The sequence below is a fragment of the Lytechinus pictus genome, chromosome 11, assembly GCF_037042905.1.
Source record: "Lytechinus pictus isolate F3 Inbred chromosome 11, Lp3.0, whole genome shotgun sequence".
NCBI classification, from domain to species: Eukaryota; Metazoa; Echinodermata; class Echinoidea; order Temnopleuroida; family Toxopneustidae; genus Lytechinus; species Lytechinus pictus.
The window spans coordinates 12,722,020-12,744,824 of record NC_087255.1 but is presented as its reverse complement, the minus strand read 5'-3'; the positions used below and the strand labels follow the sequence as shown (position 1 = coordinate 12,744,824).

The 22,805-nt window shown below is 34.8% G+C and overlaps 1 protein-coding gene across 1 annotated transcript; it reads right to left on the bottom strand.

Moving 5' to 3' along the window:
* Positions 1–22,546, bottom strand: LOC135156001 (ras-related protein Rab-3-like). The gene is made up of 4 exons (XM_064106787.1): positions 22,310–22,546; positions 13,405–13,523; positions 12,910–13,034; positions 1–5,354 (listed from the first exon to the last, which is right to left on the bottom strand). The coding sequence occupies exons 1-4, from the start codon at positions 22,535–22,537 to the stop codon at positions 5,167–5,169; spliced, it is 660 nt and encodes a 219-aa protein (XP_063962857.1). The 5' UTR covers positions 22,538–22,546; the 3' UTR covers positions 1–5,166.
* Positions 22,547–22,805: the final 259 nt, after the last annotated feature.

The following is a 22,805-nucleotide window of genomic DNA, read 5'->3' as shown; positions in this document are numbered from 1 at the left end:
TTTTTTTTTTCAATAATGGTTGCTTTTATTAAATATACCGATATCTCCATAGCTACTTGATAGTTATAACAATATAGTAATAATTTCACTGTCACCACAATATACAAACGCCACTTATTCATTTAGGTTAACAAACATCAATATGGAATGGAATTTGGGTATGTCTATAAAAGCTATACCTGTTTTGTCATTCATATTCTATATGATCCAGGGAGAATAACATAATAACATATTACAATAATAATAATATTAACATAGTAATAAAACAGTGTCATGACGATTATCAATGCATTTTCCTCAATTAACGTGGCTACATTACAGCAATAGCCATCTCCATATAATAAGAAAGATAAAGAGAAAAGCAGAGTTTATACTACAAATGCTACAAAGATGTTTATCCATACTTATAGGAATTGCAGGGTAAAAAAATCTAATACAAATTACCTTCATTTTTCTTGCTTTGAAAATATTAAAATCACTATTAATCGTGATTGATTATTTCATCGATTGGGGTTAACAAAGAGACAAATATTCTATTACAATGTCATGTCCATTTATATAGAATGGACGGCAAAAAGATTGCAAATTTCAACATTCTATCTCAAAAATACTATCAAGAACTAACATGAAATAGGGGTCTATTAGAGGTCAAACGTGTAAATCTAGGCCTAGAATAAAGACACTACATGAATAAATAAATATATGAACAACCCAATGAATAAAATGGATAAAACAATAAATAACTAAATGGGAGATCAAAGGGTAAATGAATATACCATGCCATGTCCGGTAACAAGTGCTACTTTCAATTTCATGAGAATACCAGGAATAAATTGACAAATGAAAGAAATTAGTATTTCATTCTTTTCATGGCATGTACAGAACCTAAATTGATTGTTGAATTACAATTCCATGATGCATATGATATGATGTGAGCGCACCACCTTAACAATGGCAAAGGTAATATAATGGTGTATACAACTGTGAAGCAATATACTACACACAAAATATAGTTTACTTTCCATTTACATGTCATGCATGTCCTTGAATTTGCGCTATTTTTAAAAGCCAACAAAGTATCATGAATTCTCTTACAGTGAATCAAAGTGAATATTCATGATCATGTACTGATGCAGAAAATGGCAGAAAGCATAAAAACCTATATCGCTTTGTGCTAAATTTATAGATATATAGACAGCATCACAATTTTCTACACAGTCGATCTTGTCGCCTATATAAATCCTCAACCCATTATTTTAAAAGCACTTTTAAGATGAGCCACCTTGTGCTACATGTTTTTATTTTTCACACAAGTGCTCTTCAACAAAAGCCTAGGCTAGGTTTAGGTTTTCCTTCTCATAAAATTTGCTGTGGTCGTATCCTTGGAATTCAATTTTGGAGGGTGTTACATATTGCTCAAGTATTGCAACTGTTCCCTGAACAAGTGTTGCCCACCTTAATGCAATGCAGCCAAATAAAGCTCATTTGAGACTAGCAGTATCATATCGCAGGCGATAGGCGCATTGGTAGCTACGAGCCTTGCTCTCTCCAGAGACGAGGCTGACGTCATCGCTGCCATGGCAACGGCTGATGATTTAATCATGCAAGCCAGAGCAGAGCAGAGTTCCTGATAACGGCGCAGTGCAATGGCGCCAAGGACAGCTTCCGCATCGGCAAGAGGCATGCATGTAGACTGAATAATGGTCCCCCCTGTAGAGCCGCAAACATGGCGGCCCCCATGAAAAAACACCTGTATTATTCATTGTGTATATAAACTATACATGCATGTATACAGGTGTCACAACCCTATTATTTGAAATAATCAAGTTGGCACATATACTATTCTACATTTAAGCTGTGACGTATAGCTTAAATTTAATGATGACAACAGGAAGAAGATAGAAAGATATGTATATTATATATACATGTACAGATGTATAATATCCCTCTAATGTGAAATCAGAGGGGTATGATTAGCAAGTTCTCTTCCACATCAAGCAAGTTCTCATGTACAATATTCTACATTTAAGATGCGGAGTATAACTGAAAGTTGAAGATGACAAGCGGAAAAGGATTGAAAGAATGCACATAGGAATGTGTGTTTATCACTAAACCTATATGAATGACATATTGCACATCAATAAAGAATGGTGGGGTCCCTAAGAAAATATTCTAAACAAAGTAATGGAAATGAAAAGGGGGTTTCGATGAACTAGAACACAAAAGACTTGTTATTACACATAACAGAAAGACCTTCCGACCTTGACCGAGATATTAAATAAATACATTTCATCAACCTGCTTTTAAGTACAAGCACACGTGGGATGCTTTTTACTGATCACGACTATAAAATACTAAAACAAAGAAATCCCAGCAATATAATATACAAAGAAATTTTGATTACTGTTCATAGCAACACGTTTCATACTGTTTCAGAATGATTATACTCTTCAAGCTCTGCAGTACAGCAAATAATTTGAAACATCCTCATCATAAGAGCAAGCAGAACCATTAATTTAGTAAGAATGTTAGTTGTTGATACTTGGTCTGAGTGAGAATATGAAAGTCAACTGAAAGATCCAAAATGGAATAACATTACTTTACTGGCATATTTCAACACATCACTGTATGGCACAGCAATAGTACTACTTAAAGTCACAGAAATATAGCATCTCTGTATTAAACAATAAGAATATCAATTACGACTCATAATTTCACTTCTAGTTATTGAATTTTCATTATCTTTTCTGTCAGAACATAAACTCACTGAAAATGTAATCATACCAGTGAAATAGCCTATTTAAATTAGCAAGAGAAGTCTCATGTATCTCCATGGATATCCATGTAAATTTCACACTTCAAATGCAGCTGAGAATTTTTACTCAACTTTTGAGAAGTGATGAATAGAGAGATTATGAGTAGTTTGGGCAAGCTGGAGCCCCCTGAAAGAAACAGTTTTATCATTTCACCCCATCTACTACCAACAATGCTTAATGGATTTTCAGAAATAAATTAGCAATGTAACATTCTCTTTCTTTATAATCTAACAGAAAAGCCTCTATAATATATAAAAGTTCCATTTTAATGAGTGATTGAGGATTGAAAAAAAGAAGAAATCAAACTGTTTCATTCCCCTACGCCCATTTCATGTCATTGCATAGGTAGAACTTGAAGAATTCTATCAAGAACCAATTCATATTTAGAAATCTGTATCAACCATTCCTATTACAATTGCCCTAAAGTTTAAACACACTCATATCATCATGGTTGAATTTATTACATTCATATATTGCTATCACTTCAAACACCAATATTCCATATGGAAATGAAAGTATTTGTGATCTCTATAAATCCATCGTTTAACTATTTTAACTCACCTTAAAACCCCCTGATTAGTATAAATACATTTCTAAATAATTCTAATTAACAAAAGAAGAAACATATTTAATTTATGTTTCACTCTTCCTTTCTGAGACAGATACACTATACATTTTTCGTTTGGCATTTTACTGATGTCGGGACAAAAATAAATAATTCATTTGGCAAGCAAACCAGTATATGTATATCCCTTAACACCTCTTAATGCAGCAGTCTTTTAAAGGGAAAATCTGTTTTTCCACCCAAAATAAAACCCCACATTACATCTATTAACATCCCTGCATTGTCAGCATGGTAATAGTTTACCAGGGCAGCATTCTCTTTCATGGGAATGAATCTTGAAATGTCACAAAAGTTCAGAAGAGCGTTTGGTGATGTGGACGCAAACATTAATTTGGCTTGGCTGTGTGAGTTGTACTGTGCTACCCTATTCGTATTACAGTCCTTTGCAATGTTACTGGTTTGTCCAGTAATTTTGATAGTTTTGGGCAAATTTACTGCCTTCTCGGAACCATTAAGGCTGCTTGCATAGCACTTCACACAGGTTAGTGTCCGTTTTTTTAGCCTAGTGATAGACTTTGTAAATAATAAAATATTCAGATTCAGCAGTGAAATTCTTGAATTTGTGAATACATATCAGCTTTCTCGTGTCATAAAGTTATGAGACACAATTTCAAACAAATATATCAATCAAATATCTGACATAGACCATTACATAGTGAGGATCACCCAATTGTAATTCTCACACCCAGTTTGCTATTAATATTTCTCAATAACAATGATTAAGGATAAATGAAAAACATTACACAGGAATTATTTTCATTGCTCATGTTCATCAATGGGCAGGAAATAATTACAGTCAAATAAACATGATCTCAAATGATTTCATGAATTTCCTAGCAGTGTGTTTTCAATACAGAGGTGTACATGCATGCAGAATCAACACAGTGTATATGTTTTTTAATGTATAAATTACTGCGATAATTGCTTGTCATACGACCATGATAAACAATGCCTTGCAGTGAAACGATGCTGCACTGACAGCCATAGTGTGTATTTAGAGGGTTATAATGCATGGTTGTGCTATTTCATGATCGTCCACCAGTCACACTATACAAACGGGAACCAAGACGGGTCATATCCTATGCAGTCATCGTGGCGAATTGCAGCTACAAGTGATGAGTGTATTAAATACAAGATATGACTGAAAGGATGACAGGAATAGAAGGGAATGGGACTGACTGTTCTCTACATTCATGGCAAAGACATACATATTAATACAACATATTGATTTTCATTTCCTGTTCCCCCAAACTCGGACCATCGACTGCCTTCGTGCTTTCATTCTCAATTGTTCTTTTTATTAACATCCTGGTAGATATATCATAAAGTCTATAATCTTTCTCTTATCCAAATCATATCATTCACGTCTCTCCAGTCTTCAACGAACCATGTCACCATGGTAACAATACTTATGGAACACACAGTATATACTTACAGACGTGTGTAATTGCGATAAACCGTTTAAAAACACGAGCACGTGCTAAAAGCATGTTAGCACATGCTAGTACATTTCTCGACATTAAGTTTAAAACGTCCGTCAACCTTTCAAACTCTTTATTTCTTCAATATACCGTCTCTATTTCATAAACCTCTCTCTCCGTTCATTCCTGCACAGTTCACTTGCCCCACTCCCTCCCCCATCCCCATCCAACCTCACACCCCACCCTACCCTCCCTCCCGCCCCCTACCCCTCCCCCCATCCTCCTAAACCCCCAATCAATCTGCTTAGCATGAACACGATGAGTTGGCTGGTTGCTGTCCTGGGTCTGTAGGCGTGATGGTCGTGGAAGGTCTGAGGGTCTGGTCCGTGTCGATGGTCTCCGACATCTTGTCACAGATGATATCGACCAGCCTCTCGAATGTCTGTTTGACGTTGATGTTCTCCTTCGCACTCGTCTCAAAGAATTCAAGACCTATAAACATGAACCGAAATTCAGGATGAATTATTTTTCTATATTCTAAATAACTTACCATAAATGTAAAAAATGATTAGATAACATTTCTGATTAGAAGCCATCTTTATTAGCATTTTGAAATTTGGACTGCTCTATTACACAATTCCATATCTCATTGTCAATACGCTGTCTCAATATATTAAAAAAACACATTAAAATGGAATTCAATATTTCATTCAATTTCCATACAGAAGCAATAAAGAATATATATAAGAAGACTAATACAAGCAAAAAAGGGTATTTAATGGTAAGATTAAAACAGTAAACAGATGGATGTAACAATACAAGATAATATTTCTGTTGTAATATAACGTAAAGTGACAAGAAAAGAAATCAGAGCTTGCTATTGTTATCTATTTACCCGGGGCACAGATTTGATGGATAAAAACACTGCCATCCATCATAGGGTATCGATGGCAGTCTAATATAAATGCTAATTGCACGTTTGCACACACCCTAACACGCTCACATATGTTCATACACACCCTCACTCCCGCTCTCTGTGCCATCAACACACACATTACCCGACATGCACATTAATTCATTGCAAAGGATCATAGGAACCAAAAGGCAAAGATGCTTAAAAATCATTATATTAATATATCATGTAGTACAGAAAGGGTTGTCATCAGTATAAATTCTATATCATTCTGTTATATGTCTAAAAGCTAACAAAAATGAATGAAAATATACACTCTCAAGAACTAGATATTTTGGGTTGAAATTACTTGATTTGGCAATGATATCACTTAAGGTGAAGGTTTGGATTCAACCAACTAAATAATAGAACAATGTAATAAGGATAATACAGTCATATACTGTTCAACATCTATTAGGATATTGGATACTGATATTGATTTACAAACCAATCAATACAATGAAATTCATCATAATGAATCATCATTTTCAAATGACCTGACCCTAGATATTAACAGAAGCTTACAGTCTACAATATTACTGAAATGTGCAGTATATTTCATAGGTTCGTAGTGATTATCATTAACATGCTAGTTATTTACAGAATAGTTTTATAATAAACATAATTTAGATAGTAAAGATTGCAGTGGTGCAGGAACGGAGCCAAGGTATTTTCAGGGGGTGGCAAAGTGACTACGGTCAGTTTTTCTCTACTGTATAATAGATATCTATAGCGAAGACCTTTCTTTTTCTTCCTTTTTTTCTCTATTTTTTCTCATATTTCTCTCCTCTTTTTTTTTGCACTTCTTGAAAAATGATAGGGGTGCCCTGCCTAGAATAGCCTGCCCCCCCCCCCATGGCACTCTCCCTACAGTGATAAAATCATTGTGTTACTATAGAACTAAAATTCTAGATATGTAGTTTAGGATAACATAGCATACAAAAAAGAAAATATGATTGGATTTTTTCGGCTGTCGGCGCCAATGTAATCAAAGATGTGTGTAAGATGAAAGCATGCACTCCATGATGAAATTGAACTCCAAAAATATTATTCAGACTTTTTTCATTTTTGTCATAGATAATCCACAAAGAAATATATATATCCATTATTGTTTCGACAATCATAAAAATATATGTTATCACTGTTTCTCCTTCAATTTTAATCCTGGCGCATGATCTCTTAACAGGATGAGAGAAAGAGGGGAGAGCGTGGGCAGATGAAATTAATCAATCTTGTCGGAATTATTGCCTTTCAGCAGCGCTGACCTTTTGGTATATAGGGAGTGAAGAAAAAGGGAAGGACAGAGCTATGGTCCGACAGTACACAGCCAAGCACTTTACCGATGGCAAACCTTCAAATCTCAAGGGTAGATCAGAGATATAATACACGAGGGAACGAAAAATTCTAATATACACAACACTTCATCAGATAAAAATATATTCATGATGATGATGATTACCTAGCCACTTAAATATCCTATATATGGCATGCAGTGTCACATAACCTTTTCTTAATGACTTTAATTTAAGTCCATTTTTTGTGTGGGCATCACAAATAGTTATCAATTAAGTGGCCATAATATATACATGTACAATGATTGATGATATAATCTCCACCAGGGGCGGATCCAAGATTTTCTAAAAGAGGGGCACATTTTTCTGAGGAAAAATTTGACAAGCAGAAATTGGAGAAAAAATATTTTAAAAAGGTTTTCAACCAAAATTTTAGAATATTTTGTCCCAGAAAAATTTGACAAGCCAAAAAAAAAAGGTCTTCACTTTCAAAGGGGGGGGGGTACACTTTAGTTTCAACGACATTTTTACATTACAAATTTTAATTTTGCTTCTAAAAAGGGGGGCCACGGGCCGGCTGTGCCCCCCCCCCCCCCCCTGGATACGCCAGTGATCTCCACATCACTTAATTGCCTGTTTGGGCTATATCTGGTATGTCGATAGTGCGCAGGTGAATGTTTTACCCACTTTCCCTCTGGCAGTAGACACATTTTAACAAAAATTTCCATTATCTTTTGATTTAAGCCCAAATGACTTGAGTGCATAGTTACTTCCCATAGTTTATTTTTCAATTTATGGAAAAGACAATATTGGTTACTTTGCTTATCTTATGAACGTACTCTATTTAGCACAGTACATCACTAATTATTGGACTACTAATAGTAAGCATCGGAATATCAGCAAAACCCTATGTTCAGTTCTTTGACAAGACATTTATCTACAGAAATCTACCTGAAGTAAGTATTTCTCATAAGCAACGTTTAGGCTGGACAGAAGCTCCTCAAGGTGGCAAGAATTGGGTTTAAGCCAAAGTACCTCTCTGTTGCAAGTGTCGCAACTGGGAACACACATATGCAACACGTGCATAAACTTGGGATTGGGGATGGTGAAGAATGTTTTACGCTTTCCCATCCAGAGTTTAAAGGAAACCAAAACCCAAGAAGAGAATTAATCTTATTGGAAAGAGTAAAATGACAGGACCAAGTTTTTTAAAAATTCATCAAAATCGGTTAAGAAATAAGTTATGGACGTTCAAAAAGTCTTGTTGTACTTTCTATGGGGATCCTCAAATTGGCAAACCTGCTTCAAAAGGGCTGATTTTGTGGACAACTCTCCATTTGTTTCATACACAAATTTTCAGATTTTCCCCTTTATTTGACATATTTCACATTATTATCCTACTAACCTTGACATATGTGGTGTGAATTATATTTTCCCATGACATATGTTGTGCTCAGAAAGAGGAAAGATGCAATTAGAAAGATAATGAGGAAAATTTGAAAATTTGTGTACAAAACAAATGGAGAGTTGTCCACAAAATCAGCCATTTTGGAGCACGTTCGCCAATTTGAGGATCCCCATAGAAAGTACAACAAGAGTTTTCAAACTTCCATAACTTGCTTATTCTGTAACTGATATTGATAAAACAATTTTTAGACTGCTCCTCTCATTTTATTCTTTCTTATAAGATAGACTTTCTCCTTGTATTTTGGTTTCCTTTAAAATGTCGTCCCTGCTCAAACCCCCGAAATACCTCTTTGCTCCAGAAAAAGTTTTGGCGAGCCAAAATGCTCTCACATCTGATCACTGGCCAACCAAAAGAAGTGCGGAGGCACTAGACATTTATCTGAGGATTTTACTCCTCCCTCATGAACAATTATCAACCCGACAATACCCCCCCCCCCCTCGGGTGAAAAACAAATACAGTAATCAACATCTGTTCCACCATGCTCATCAACACCAACGGAATGTTACTAAAAAACACTTCACTCTGTTGATCTACAGTATAAAATGTCATCAATCATGGCAACGATCTCATTAGTACTAGAAATGATGGGGGAAAAAAGAGTAAAATGGCAATTGTGGAATTTTTAAAAGACTAAAGGTAGCTCTAAATATTCCCGGGAGTGCCAGGCAAACACACTTTGAGCTGTTAGCATTGAAATGTTAAAGGTTATGGTCGTGTTGTCAGCACTTCAGAATACCAGTCTTATTTCATTTTATAGGCAGGTTATTCAACGATTGTAAGAAAAACTGTACAAATGCTACTTGCAGGCAGTAAAAAATATTTTGTTCGCTTTTTAATCTGCATTTATACATTTAGGTAAATCTACAGATAAATCATTTTCAAAGTTTAAATTTACTGTCAAATCAAATGGTTTCCCAAATAATACAGAGCACACATTGAAACATGCAATCTAAAATTTAAAATTAGATGGGAAATCTACAATAAATTTCAAAGGTTGGGGCTTCAAATTTTCTTCTTTTTGGTATAAAACTACTTGTCAAGCATGGAATGAGGCAGGAAATATTGCAGGATGGAATTTCTTCAAATAGCTTTCTGATATATGATAACAAAATTTATAAGATGGTGTTTGAAGTGCCTCAATAACAAATACTGGAGCACACACATATGCAAAACTTTAGATACATTCATATGCACATAACCACACATACACCCTCAACAACACTCACTATGTGAATACCCCACACCCACACACATTAACAACCAACATAAACTATGTGAATATACCCCCACCCCACACACATAAAGCTATGCAATCCTTTAGAAACATTCAAAAGCACATTTCCGGTACATGCCCTCAACCACACACACACACACACTCTGCCCCTCCACATACACCCACACCGGCGCGCGCTCACTGCGCACCTCGACATACACCCTCACCCACACACACAATGCAAACCTTTAGATTCACTATGCACTATGGATTCTTACTGTAAAGCACAATATCACAGAAAACATAAAATCAATTAAAAGATGCTTTGCAGGTTCTCATTATAAATCCTTTCACTTGGAATGGAAATTGAAGATAAATGTCACACTGCTATAAAACATATCAAATTGCAATTATGCATGCAAGTTTCTTTGTGATTTATTCATAAATCCAATATATTTCTTTGTAAAATTGGAGGGGATAATACCAGTTCTATTTCCTCTTCCATCATTTATATATCCATGATCCATACAATGTACAAGACCGGTCATTGTGCATAATATTGCAAATGTTCATCATATATGCTCTTCCATTTCCTATTCTCCGATTGTCCTCATCCTCTAGCCACCCCCCTTTCCCCATTGTTATCCTCTTCTGTTTCTTCCATGTTTCATCGTCCTTCCCCTTCCCTCTTCTTCTCCTTCACCTGTCTTCTACACAATTGAAAAACACACCCACTCATAACATATATAGGTATCAATGCCATATTATATGTTTTACTGCTGTTGAATATCCCTTCTCTTTACGTAGAATGCATTAAAAATTTACAATCCTTCAGCGAACTGGAGCTCTTTAAGAGCTTCTTCCACTACATAAGCTCTATATTGGAACACAAGGTCTAAACCTACATCACTAATTCTATTTCACCTGCCAAGCCCGAGGCCTTGTTTTCATTTGACGAAACTTTCTATCTAGAGCTTATTTGAACCCATGTAACCGGTGATGCCTAATAGGCCATTTAGCATGCATATATCGCACAAAACATGCTCTCCCAACACCCACTCTCACATAAAGGATGCATGAACTAACATCCTAAAGGCATATATGGTATATCTTTTATTTCATTATCGCCAGTTATCCATGACAGAAGCATACATATTTTTAAAAGAGAAGGGCTTCCTGATATGAAAAATAATAAAGATCCTTCCACTTTTTTGTAATAAGGAAAGACTGGATGACGTGGGCATTTTCTTTTAAAAATAACTTTCCCTAGACTTCTTGTAATCTTATCTTATTGTTTTTTGTAATCTTATCTTATGGTTTTACTAATTTTTTTCAGTATTTAGATGCATTCTGATCATGGTGCCTTGACATTTTATGTAATATATGGACAATAAGCAAAACGTAGCAATATTCTAACAAAGTTTTAATGAAATGCACACAATACTCATAACTTGGTCTCTTGAAAATATGTTTCATAATAGAATACTGATTAGATATTTTGACTATATCAAGTAAAACCTAAAGCAAGAGTTTTCCTGATAGAAAGCTAGGAGGTAAAACTGGATGAATATCAGGAAAACTAGAATAGCAATCGTTACAGCCAGATTGAATCATTACGATGATCACGACTGACGCAAACCCGATACTGTCGAAATATGAGTTTGGAAATGGCAATTATGACTCACTGAGTTTTAAGCTTATTACACGGCGTCGTGCTGCATATAACCTTTTCATTCGCTCACAATCTACATCATTCCAGCACATATCATATTAAGTAGGTTATACCTTATACAACACGCTCCGAGTCGAATGCTGAGCTTTTCAAAATATTGATTCATGGTAGAGGAGCCAATTTAGAATGAATACATGTCGGTCACACATATACACACTTGCACTGGCATCCATAATATTATGTAGTGGGTATGTTTTCACAGGGGTTTTTGAGGGGTTGGAATTAACACTGTTTTTCAATTCAATATTATTTCTTTGGAATCTGAAGCTCTGATGATATCAAGCATCATAACAAAAGTTAGAGTTTAGGATGTGTTTTTAAGTAGGAATTGCATATCTTCTCTTCTAATCCAATTTTGGTTAAAAAAAACAAATAAATGGAGATACGGAAAGTTGTTATGGCACATATTGGTAAATTGAATATTTTGGTTAATTGAACAATTTGGTACAAAAAAATGTGCAGTACGATGTTACTCCAAATTTTTGAAATTGAACCATAATATGCATAACTGAACCTTATACAACACCGTCTCACAAATTAAACTCTTCAATAGCAAGCACGCCCTATAACCTATATGATATAACCGTCTCACACATCCCCCATCCACATTCGCCACAAGCTACTCTAACCCACACACCGAACACATGCGTATTCCCATACCATATGCAAAAGGGACCTCTCGCACCCATACATGCACATGCACTGCACTGCACTGCCAGAGATGGTAATATGATTTCAGGAAACAGTGCCTTTTTTAATAATAATAAAAATTATTATTTCTTTCATGAAAATATCCTTTTCATCACTTCCAATGGTACTTCCATTCTTTTCAGTAAGTGACCCTGACCATTTTCTACCTCATCCTTTTTCTTCAACTGTGCTCTTCTTCAATTGAATATTCTATATGATCTTTGCAATTCCCCTTTCTCTTGTTATATCTTGTATGAAGAAATTCAAACGTAAGCAATGTAAAGAATATCATTACACTACTTTTTAACAAATCAAGTGCTCAAGTATTCTCAAAATTTAGTGTTCTCCCTGAATTCTGTTATTTCTTCTTCTTCCCTTTTTTCATATATTACAAAAATCTTGGGACTCTAGTTTACATTAAGAGACCTTTGGAGTGATTGGAAGTTGGGGAATGGAGGAGATCTCTTTTTTCAGTGGAATGCAAACTACAAGCTTTCCTTCTCAGCATTCCCCTCCATTTTCAACATTTATTCAAAAAAATTACTTTGTTATAAAATAAAACCTATTACTATGTTGTATGAATATGTACATTTTGTTGCATGTATCAATGACATAATTTATAATTATTTTTTAAATATCTGTTATTGTATGTTAAAAATGAAAATTAATAAATAAAATGCAAAACACAGAACCTACTTACCAAGTTGGTCAGCGAGTTGTTTGCCCTTTTCTGTTGAGATTACCCTTTCATCTTCCATATCACACTTATTACCAACAAGAATCACCTGGGCGTTGTCCCATGAATATGTCTTTATTTGTGTACACCTAAACAAGGGGGAAACACATTGTCAATCAACGATTTGAATCTATATAAGAGTGACCTTGATAAATGACTAATGTTCTTGATTAATTCATCGATTGATTTGCATATTTCTAGATCAATAGTACCGTTCTCTTTCTTATTTCTTCTAAACATTAGACATAGCACATACATACAAATTAACGCTTTTATGAACTATTATGAATAAACATGAAACTAAAATAGTGACCGTTATTTTCAGATGCAGAAATAAAATGTTACCTCAAATGCTACTGCAATATATCAATTGATAATAGTCTCAATGACATTGATGCATGTGTAATGTAATCCAACAAGGATAGGGGTCTTCATGACTCAAAATGATAGCAAACTTACCAATCTTGGACACTGTTGAATGATTCTTCATTTGTGACATCGTACATTAAAATGAAGCCCATGGCCCCTCTGTAGTAGGCTGTAGTGATAGTACGGTATCTCTCTTGACCTGCTGTGTCCTATATATAATAAAACAAACAAAATAATTCATTTTTAAATGTCGTACAGTAGACTCTGGACGAGTCAACCTTCCGTAAGTTAAATAATTGCCTGACTCAAAGTGTCTTTTCAGACCAGGGGGGTGTTTCACAAAGATTTAAGTATGACTTAAAATCGCACTTAAATGCTGAACATTGCGTACATGGTTTGCAATCTGTTGCAATCGCGATCTGTTGGATTGATACGCAGTAGTGCCCGTCCTCTTGGCATGATCTGACCAATGCGGTCATGCCTTTTATACCGCACGCAATTGGCATTTAAAGTGCAACTGTAAATCATACTCAAATCTGAAACAACCCCCAAAATATAAACAAGACATGCATTAATAACATCTTCCAAGAGTGTGTTCAATGTCCACTATTCTCGGTCGTAAAAGTAAACGTCTTTCAAATCACGATTCGGAGGAAAATTAAAACTTCGAAAATGTTGCGTTTGTAAACGTGATCAGCTCAAATTTATGACCTTGAGCATCGTGAATGCTATGAACACAATTGCGTTTTGAAACGTCTTTAAATTTGCTCTCGCAGTGCCTACACAAACAGGTGCCAGAACTGACCTTTCTTGTGATGGGTCAAACTGAGCACTAAAGCTACACTAATGAAGGCGGGAAATTTAAAGATAATCAACATATAACCGGCTTTATAATTTCGACACTGAACAGTGCACCGCTGATCATGTTTGAGTTTGGTGTTTTGGAATTGAGTTTTCAATCGTGATTCATGTTGCTGTTTAAATTGGAAAATCAACATTGAACACACCCTTAGTCAGATTTTGGCCAAGTCAAATGGATTTCTGTGGTCACAAGAGATTCACCTCAGGCAGAGTCACTTGGAATTAGCCTAAAAAGGTAACAAACTCAGCAGAGTCATACCAAAGCAACCTCTTGCCTTTTAGCAAGGCGCTCAACATTTCGCTTGAGGAGCAATTTATAACTCCCAGAGGTGCCAGTCAAATATATTGCTGTACACCTGCATGACCAAAAAAACGTGTTTAAAGGGGTGTGTTTTTCAGTTTTGGACGCAGGCTGCGTGTGCACTCGTTAAGTGTATCAAAAACACTGATTTTAAAAAAGGGAGGTGTTGAAAGACTAGTCAATGGTCAATGGCGAGGTCAAACATGTTTTGGGTATTTTTTTCAAAGCTTTTTTTTTAGGGGTCATATTCTGGCGACAATCTGTTTAGGGGCCAAAATGTGTAAAGACACACAGAGAAAAACATGTTTAGAGGGTGTTTGGAAATGATTTGGTCATGCATGCATACAGCAATACATTTGACTGCCCCCCCCCCCCCCCGGGTTATAACTGCAGTGGCTAACCTGAGTGAAATAAATGTCATTGTTATTAATCATAAAAATTCATTTTGAAATGCAAAATCAGGCAACTTTAAAGTCAGAGCCATGTCTTTCATACAGGAATCCTGCAAGCATTTTTTTTTAATCCTTGCATTCATTATAATAAAAACAAAGAGTGCAGGAAAGCTGCTGTAGAAAAATGTGTATCGCCTGTAAAATACTTGTGCTTTGAGAACTAGAATACCTCAAATCCTGCATTAAAAGAGTAGTAAATAATAGATTCAGATTTATCAATTATTGCACAATTTAATAGGAAAGTCATGACATACTTTAAATTATTTGATAAATTAATGGTCACTGACTTACTGCTAGTTTTGGAGAGAAAGAAATAGCATTTCATATGACAATACCTACATGTATACTTGCTAAAAAATAAGACTACAAATGATATCATGGAAGCCATATTTCCTCCTCATCTACATAGTCAGTTTTAAAGCTAACTACAAGGTTATGGACATGCATGTTGATGACTTTAGCAGATATTTTTTTGCACTATTATTCACTAGAAGACAGTGGCTCTCATTATTTCAAGTAGCCATGCACAAGGTCTTGATGACATGGTCATGCCCTACTAAGTACAGAGCCCCATGAATCAGACATCAACGGATATTAAGAGAGGATGGACTGCTGATCAAATGTTTGCATTCAAAATGCAACTGAGCATTGCACTTTATGCCTCTGAATTTCTTTAATGCGCAGTAAAAACAATGTTTACAATTTTTGTTCAACAATGCTTACTATATGAACCGTACAGTAGTTGTTAACTTTTAATAAACAAGTGTTTAAAATCTTAAACAACATAGTTTTATTTCAAATAATTGATTATTGATGAATAACCCATGGTTGTTTAAACTGTTAAAGAGTTACTGTGACGTTCATAGAGTAAACATCATTTATACTGTGTAGAATGAAAGTTGCTCCATTTCTGCAGGGGTAAAAAAGACCCTTAAATTGTGTTCATTTATGAAGTTTACTTATGTTTTTTTGCTATGTTTTTATTATTTGTAATTGTGCTTATACCATATTCTATATTTGCCCTAAAGTATAAAAAAATACAATTAATTGTTCAATTAAAGTGTGACTGGATGATATGGTAAACTATTACACAATGTACATAAACCATGGTTATCAAGCAAATCTCTCTTGGTTACATCCTATTACACAAATTATCCTGAAATATAAATGGTGAGGGAAATTGTTATAAATACATGTAAATATATTCTGAGCAGAGATCATTCTCTCTATTTCTGTTATGTGCAATTATGGTGTGTATTTAAAACCTAGTATTTTTAGTAACAAAATTTAACAAGGGCAATTTAAAGAATTGTTCTGGACAAATCACGCTGGTGATTATATTTTGTAGCTCCATGAATGTATCTCCAGACGACAAAATAAACACTGTATGAAATATCCAAATTTACCACTAAGACCACTTTGATACAGTAAGATGGCTTTTGAGAATATTGAGCATGGAAATTAGCATTTCATGAATCATCTTGTCAGTTATTTCAACTGACATATTTGCTCTGAGCCAATCAGATGTCAGAATTTCAGTAGCTTTTGACAGATGTCAGTAAAACAGCACCATCAAATTGGTTCATGCAACACAGAACTCTTTTTGTTGTGAATGTGCTTCCAGTATATGCATAATGAAGCAATTTACTTGATCATGCATATGAAAACATATTCCAATGTATTATCATTTCATTATGATATTTTCCAGGTTTGGGGCTAATTGATGAGGGTGGCAATGAAAAAAAAACGGTTTTCAAAGTAGATGAGTATTTTTATCCAGGTACCAGTATAAATACACTTCCTCTTTGGGGGTTAATAAGGACATGACACAAGCAGAGCAATGGACTATACCAGCTTATGAAGACTAATAGACCTTGACCTAGGTCAATAACATCAAGAGTTATGACCCTATGGTCAAGACCAATGTCCTGTTTCATAAAGACTTGTCATAATAACAAATGCACAATTTTTGTAACAAATTTTCTTTCAATCAATCAGATGAATGGTTTCAAGAGCTTTAAACTAAACTGCAAAGTTGTTATTGTAAAAAAAGAAAGTCAAAAGGGGCCTAAGCTTTCGATCCTAGCAGAATCTTCGTCGGAGGCAAAATGACAAACATTTGCCTCCGACGAAGATTCTGCTAGGATCGAAAGCTTAGGCCCCTTTCGACTTTCTAATTTACTCCATTGGCTCTCTTTTATTAGATAAGCAGTTTTCAGCAGCTTCTTTTTGCCATTATAAAAAAAGGTTAAATGAAACAGGCCTCTGACCTGTGGGATGTTTCACAAAGATTTAAGTATGACTTAGAGTCGCACTCAAATGCCTAGTTGTGCGCGGTATAAAAGCCATGACCGCATTGGTCAGATCATGCAAAGAGGACGCGCACTATTGCGTATTGATCAATTAGATTGCGCGTTGTATTTCAGATACGCGTCGGCATGTAAGTGCAATTTAAGTCATACTTAAATCTTTGTGAAACACCCCCCAGGTCAAGACCTTCAGTATGTAAGTATGGCTGAAATTAATTGAACTTTTGACATACTTTAAGAAAAATAATAATTTCTGATCAAGAGACTGAATTGTGGAAGAGCTGTCTCGAAGTTTGTAGGGTCATGCTCTCAGTCCTTAAAACTATAAGACCAAGGGACTGAATTATGCTTGACATGTATTTGTACTTTATATCTGCATGTATATGTTGAATTCCCGTCAATGGCGGAACCAGGGGGGGGGGGGCAGAGCCAGCCCGTGCCCCCCCCCCCACCTTTTGAGAAGCAAAATAAAAATTTGTAATGTAAAAATGCTGTCAAAACTGAAGTGTGCCCCCCCCCCTTTTCTGGTGAAGACCTTTTTTTTTTCCTTGTGAAATTTTTTCGGGCATGAAATATCCTTAATTTTTGGTTAAAAACTTTTTTTTGCTTGCTTGCATGCTTTTGCTTTTTTTCAAATTTTCCTAGGAAAAATGTGCCCCCCCCCCTTTTGGAAAATCCTGGATCCATCCCTGATTCCCGTCTTTGAAATCAATAATCCTGCATGTTTTAATTGTGGAGTGTTTTCTTGCAATGATTTATCTCCCGCTACTCGTGCTAAGGAGTAGCTTGTGGAAAAATCACTACAGTAGTGCCTACATGTATTTCCCTTAATTCTGATCATAAAACCACCCGGCATGTAAGACTAATTTAGTTAAGAGAAACATCAATCAACTGAGAGGCCATGACATGGTGAAAAGCTTGAAGTTATATGTATAAACACAATATGGTGGCTTTGTATGTGGTTACATTTACATGCAGTGAGTGTTAACACTGTAGTACGCTCTTCAGTTTACTAGCATGCATGTACTGTAGTATTGTACATTTAGTGAAAATATTGACATGTACAAAAAAATGCCTACCAGCATAAATATTGATGGTAGCTAAACTAACATGTAGGCCTACACGTGACAGTAAATTATATTCTGACAATAAATGTTCCCTTTGCCAAAGTTTCTAAATAAAGTCAATAACATATCAATAAAGTACAGAATGCATCTCGAGAGTTTGATTTTACTTCCTCAAACAGAAAAAGTGCAGTGATACAAGTTTTAAACCAGTTTATGATGCATAGAAATAAGTTTAAATATTCTCTCTTTTATTAACCTTGTGTTTGTATTTAAAGTGGGCATGGGTGCTCACTCTCTTATTTCTGGCTGTACAGGGGAAAAAGCATTGAATTTTACAAACTTCCTTTTTATATTATATTTTATATTAAAACCACCACCACACTAATATATCAATTTGTTTACTGTTTTATGATAATTTTAGTTGTTAGCAAACTATATACAAAGGCCATCTCTGGAAGGTTCAGTAGCTCTCTGAATTTATAAATGTTATCATCTAATCAGGTGATTCATTTCTATATTTAATGTCAACTTTTGACTCTTTATTCCTCCTGAAAGTGAAAAATAACATCTCTATAATGTATTCATATCTACTGCAGATTGACCAGGGTCCCGTAACACAAAGGTTAGTGATTAATCTTACACTTGATTTTCAATATTAATCGTACATTGTAGCCAATACAATCAATCATAAAAGAAATGTTCAACGATGATTGCTAAGCTTTGTGTTACAGGCCCCAGGGTTCTCTATCACAAAGATTGATAATCAATGACTAAATAGCATTGGCCAATCAAGATCATAGTTTCATGCACATTTTTGTCAAGATACTGGCTATGAACCAATAAGTGCCATTCTTTTAGATTTGCTATCCACTGTAAACCTTTATTTCATGGGGTCGAGATATGTGTAGGGCTTTAAAGGACAAGTCCACCCTAACAAAAAGTTGGTTTGAAAAAAAAAGAGAAAAATCCAATAAGCATAATGTTCACTGAAAATTTCATCAAAATCAGATGTAAAATAGGAGAGTTATGACATTTTTAAGTTTCAGTTAATTTCACAAAATAGTTTTGGTTGGTAAATAAATGGGGAAACTTATGACATCACCTACTCACTATTTCTTATATATTTTATATGAAATATTCTAATTTTCTCCTCATTGTTCTGTGAAACAAAGTTTTATTTCTCCCTGAACATGTGGATCGAATTACCATTGTTTAACATTTTATGATTCAGTCAAGTTGGTTGTTAAATAATCTGTAGAAATTGAAATATTGTATATTTTAAACAATAAAAAAGAAATAGTGACGGACATCAATTCTCTCATTTGCATGTGACTAAATTGTGCATTTAACTATTTTGTGAAAAATAAGCAAAACTTTAAAATGTCATAACTTTCTTATTTTACATCCGATTTTGATGACATTTTCTGCACTATGCTTGTCTGATTTTTCTCTATTTATTCAAATCAAATTTTTTTCTGAGGTGGACTTGACCTTTAAGGTAGCACGTAGGTGAGATTGCTCAATTTTCTAATAGTGGTTTTGTTTATCCAGGCTCCTATCTTGTGATTATAAGGAATCCAACATGTAGAATCATAACATAGGCAGGGATCCGGGAGGGGTATTTGCCCAACGGTCCAAAATATAAAATATGATGGAATTCACCTCTCTTTCAAACTAGGCATTCGATTATGGCATTTTTCTTTAGGTGTGTTTCAATCTCGCTGAATAAGCCCCATATTCAGATAAGACATTAAGGTTCTTAGGGCCATCTTCATGCACTCTGGAAAAAATGGGATTTGGTCAAAATAATGTGTTTGTTAATATGTCAGCTGGACCTTAACAAATTTTCAAAATCAACAAAGTTCAGATGCATTTTTACTCAATAATTGGTCACGTGACCATCATATTGGTCAATATTTTTGGTCAGACACCTATTTCACCATTACCAACTTTGTTATACATGTAAATTCACAAAACCTTTCCAAGAGTGTACCACCACTTTACACAGATGCTATCTCACACATCAAGGTGTCCATGCATCAAAGATGTGTTTGGAAGCATGGACAGTAAATTGAAATCTTGTAGAGATGCCTCCTGATCTTCATTAACTATTCCATCATTTCAGCGCAAGAAAGGCACTACCTCACACACGACAGTATAGAGGTAGCGACCTTCTGAATGTGAAATGTTTGACATGATAAGAGGGTGTCATCATCCTTGATGGCATGAGTGAATACTTAGTTTCACCTCAGTGATCCCACACCTGTGCCATCGCATCTTCATGAAGAGTGATTTTTATTACAATTTTATAGACAAACACAGACATAGTACTCTGTGATAACCAATATACAGTTTTTTATATTAAAAAAAAGGGGGAAAATAAAATATACAAATTTTAATACAACTCATTTTACAATATAAACTTAAGGTTAAACAGATGAATTTAAAATTTCAACAATAATTTTCAACCTTTAAGTGATCGGCCTAAATATTAGAAATTGAAGACTAATGTTTTAATTTAAAGTTTAAACAATATCTGATATACATGTATTCTTATAGTAGACTGGAGTGTGTAAATCATTTTACTGAGTAAGCAATAATGAAAACACTGTCACCAACATTCAAGTAGAAATTGATAAAATTTCAAGAGATAAAAACTCAATAAAAATCATACTCCAAAAGGATGTAATGAAATAATAAACAAACAGGCAGGCCTACATTAATTATTTTAATTCATACTGAATAAGTTTTCAAAGGATTTTGTTTTGTGTGTGTGTTTTGTGTAAACTACTTAAATTTCAGTGAAATCTGAAAATTGATAAGTCAGGCCATGTAGGAATATTTCATGTATCAATGATTGTAGCGCAACAATTACCAAGAAAACTCCTAGTTAGTTCTGCCATTGGCTAAATAAATCATAAAGAGTTTTATTAGAGGCCAACACATCAAGCAAAGCAGATTTACCACGAGCATTACCATAACAATGAAAACATTTTATCAATTAGATTCAGTTAACATGGTGTAAAAAGCTGAAAGGGTATATGCTCACATGGCACAAAGAATTAAACATTTCGTTATGAGGATGAGGAACAAAGAGATTACCAGAATAGATTGTCGGAAATAAATCAATAATGGTAATAAAGGGATTTCATTAAGAAGCAGCTGGTCGAGGTAATGACATCATGTAGGATTCATTATATCAAGAGACAAATGCTGCTGGAACATACCACTCTTTATCTTTGTTAATATGCATTCTGTTTTTGATTTCCATCACATACAAAAACATCCTGAAAATTAAATGACAGGAATATGTACTTTTAACAAACAATTTGACAGTTTCACCACCATTTCTTAAGTGTGTTTTCCTTTTCTTTGTTATGAGTATCTCTGGCTGCAGTTTGATGTTAGTTACTAGTCTCAAATAAATTCAAATTAAAAAAAAATACAAAAAAAATGATTTTATTTCATCTCTTTGTTGACTTGTAGACTTATCTTTCAAAAAACAGGCCTAGTCCAACAAGCATCATTTGATTAAAGTAAAAAAAAAAATACTTTTATTAGAACTTGAACATGAGGTACATTACATGCACAAGAAACAAAGGAAGAATTTTCTTTCCATGTAGTGATATAACGCTTTAGTTCAATTTGAATATGAGTGATGAGAACATGACCTGGGTCTGTCTGTGGGTTTTCCTAAGCATGTAAAAAGATAATAAAACTTTAAGAGCTTGATAATGAGATTCAAGAAACACAAAGATCTTTATCTATAGCATGTAGTTAAGTGCAACGTTAGCTATATTTCAAACTTGGTTTAAAAAAGAAAACTGACTGCATTTTTCTTTGGTAGAATATAAATAAATCTTTAGAGCTTGAAAAGGAAGTTCAAAACACTAAGTTTAGAAGGTCTGAACTAGAGATTGCAAATTTGGACTGAACTTAACATGACTTCACAAATAGTTTTATTTCTTTCATAATTATATAAAACAAACGCTATGCTACACTTACCCAAATTTGTAGTTTAACTCTCTTATCCTGCCTGAAGACAGTCTTGACTTTGAAATCAATTCCGACCGTGCTAACAAACGCTGATGTGAATGAATCGTCGGCGTACCGGAAGAGAAAGGACGTCTTGCCTACGCTGCTGTTACCGATGATCAGAAGCTTGAACATGTAATCAAAGTTCTGATCGGCAGCGTCCTTTTGCCATTTGTTGTCTACTGATGCTGATGCCATCTGAATGAAAAAAATAATAATAATAGTCAGTTCTTGTATGGCGCATAACACATAATGAATAACGCCTCTATGCGCTTCCAAAGGACTTGGATATTATTACCCCGGCTGTAGCTCAAGCAGCCTTCCCGGCGCTCGGCATTTCAAGGAATGAATTCCTGCCAGGTACCCATTCACCTCACCTGGGTTGAGTGCAGCACAATGTGGATATTTCTTGCTGAAGGAAACTAAACTGAAGGAAAATAAACAAAGTATTTTTATGAAGCCAATA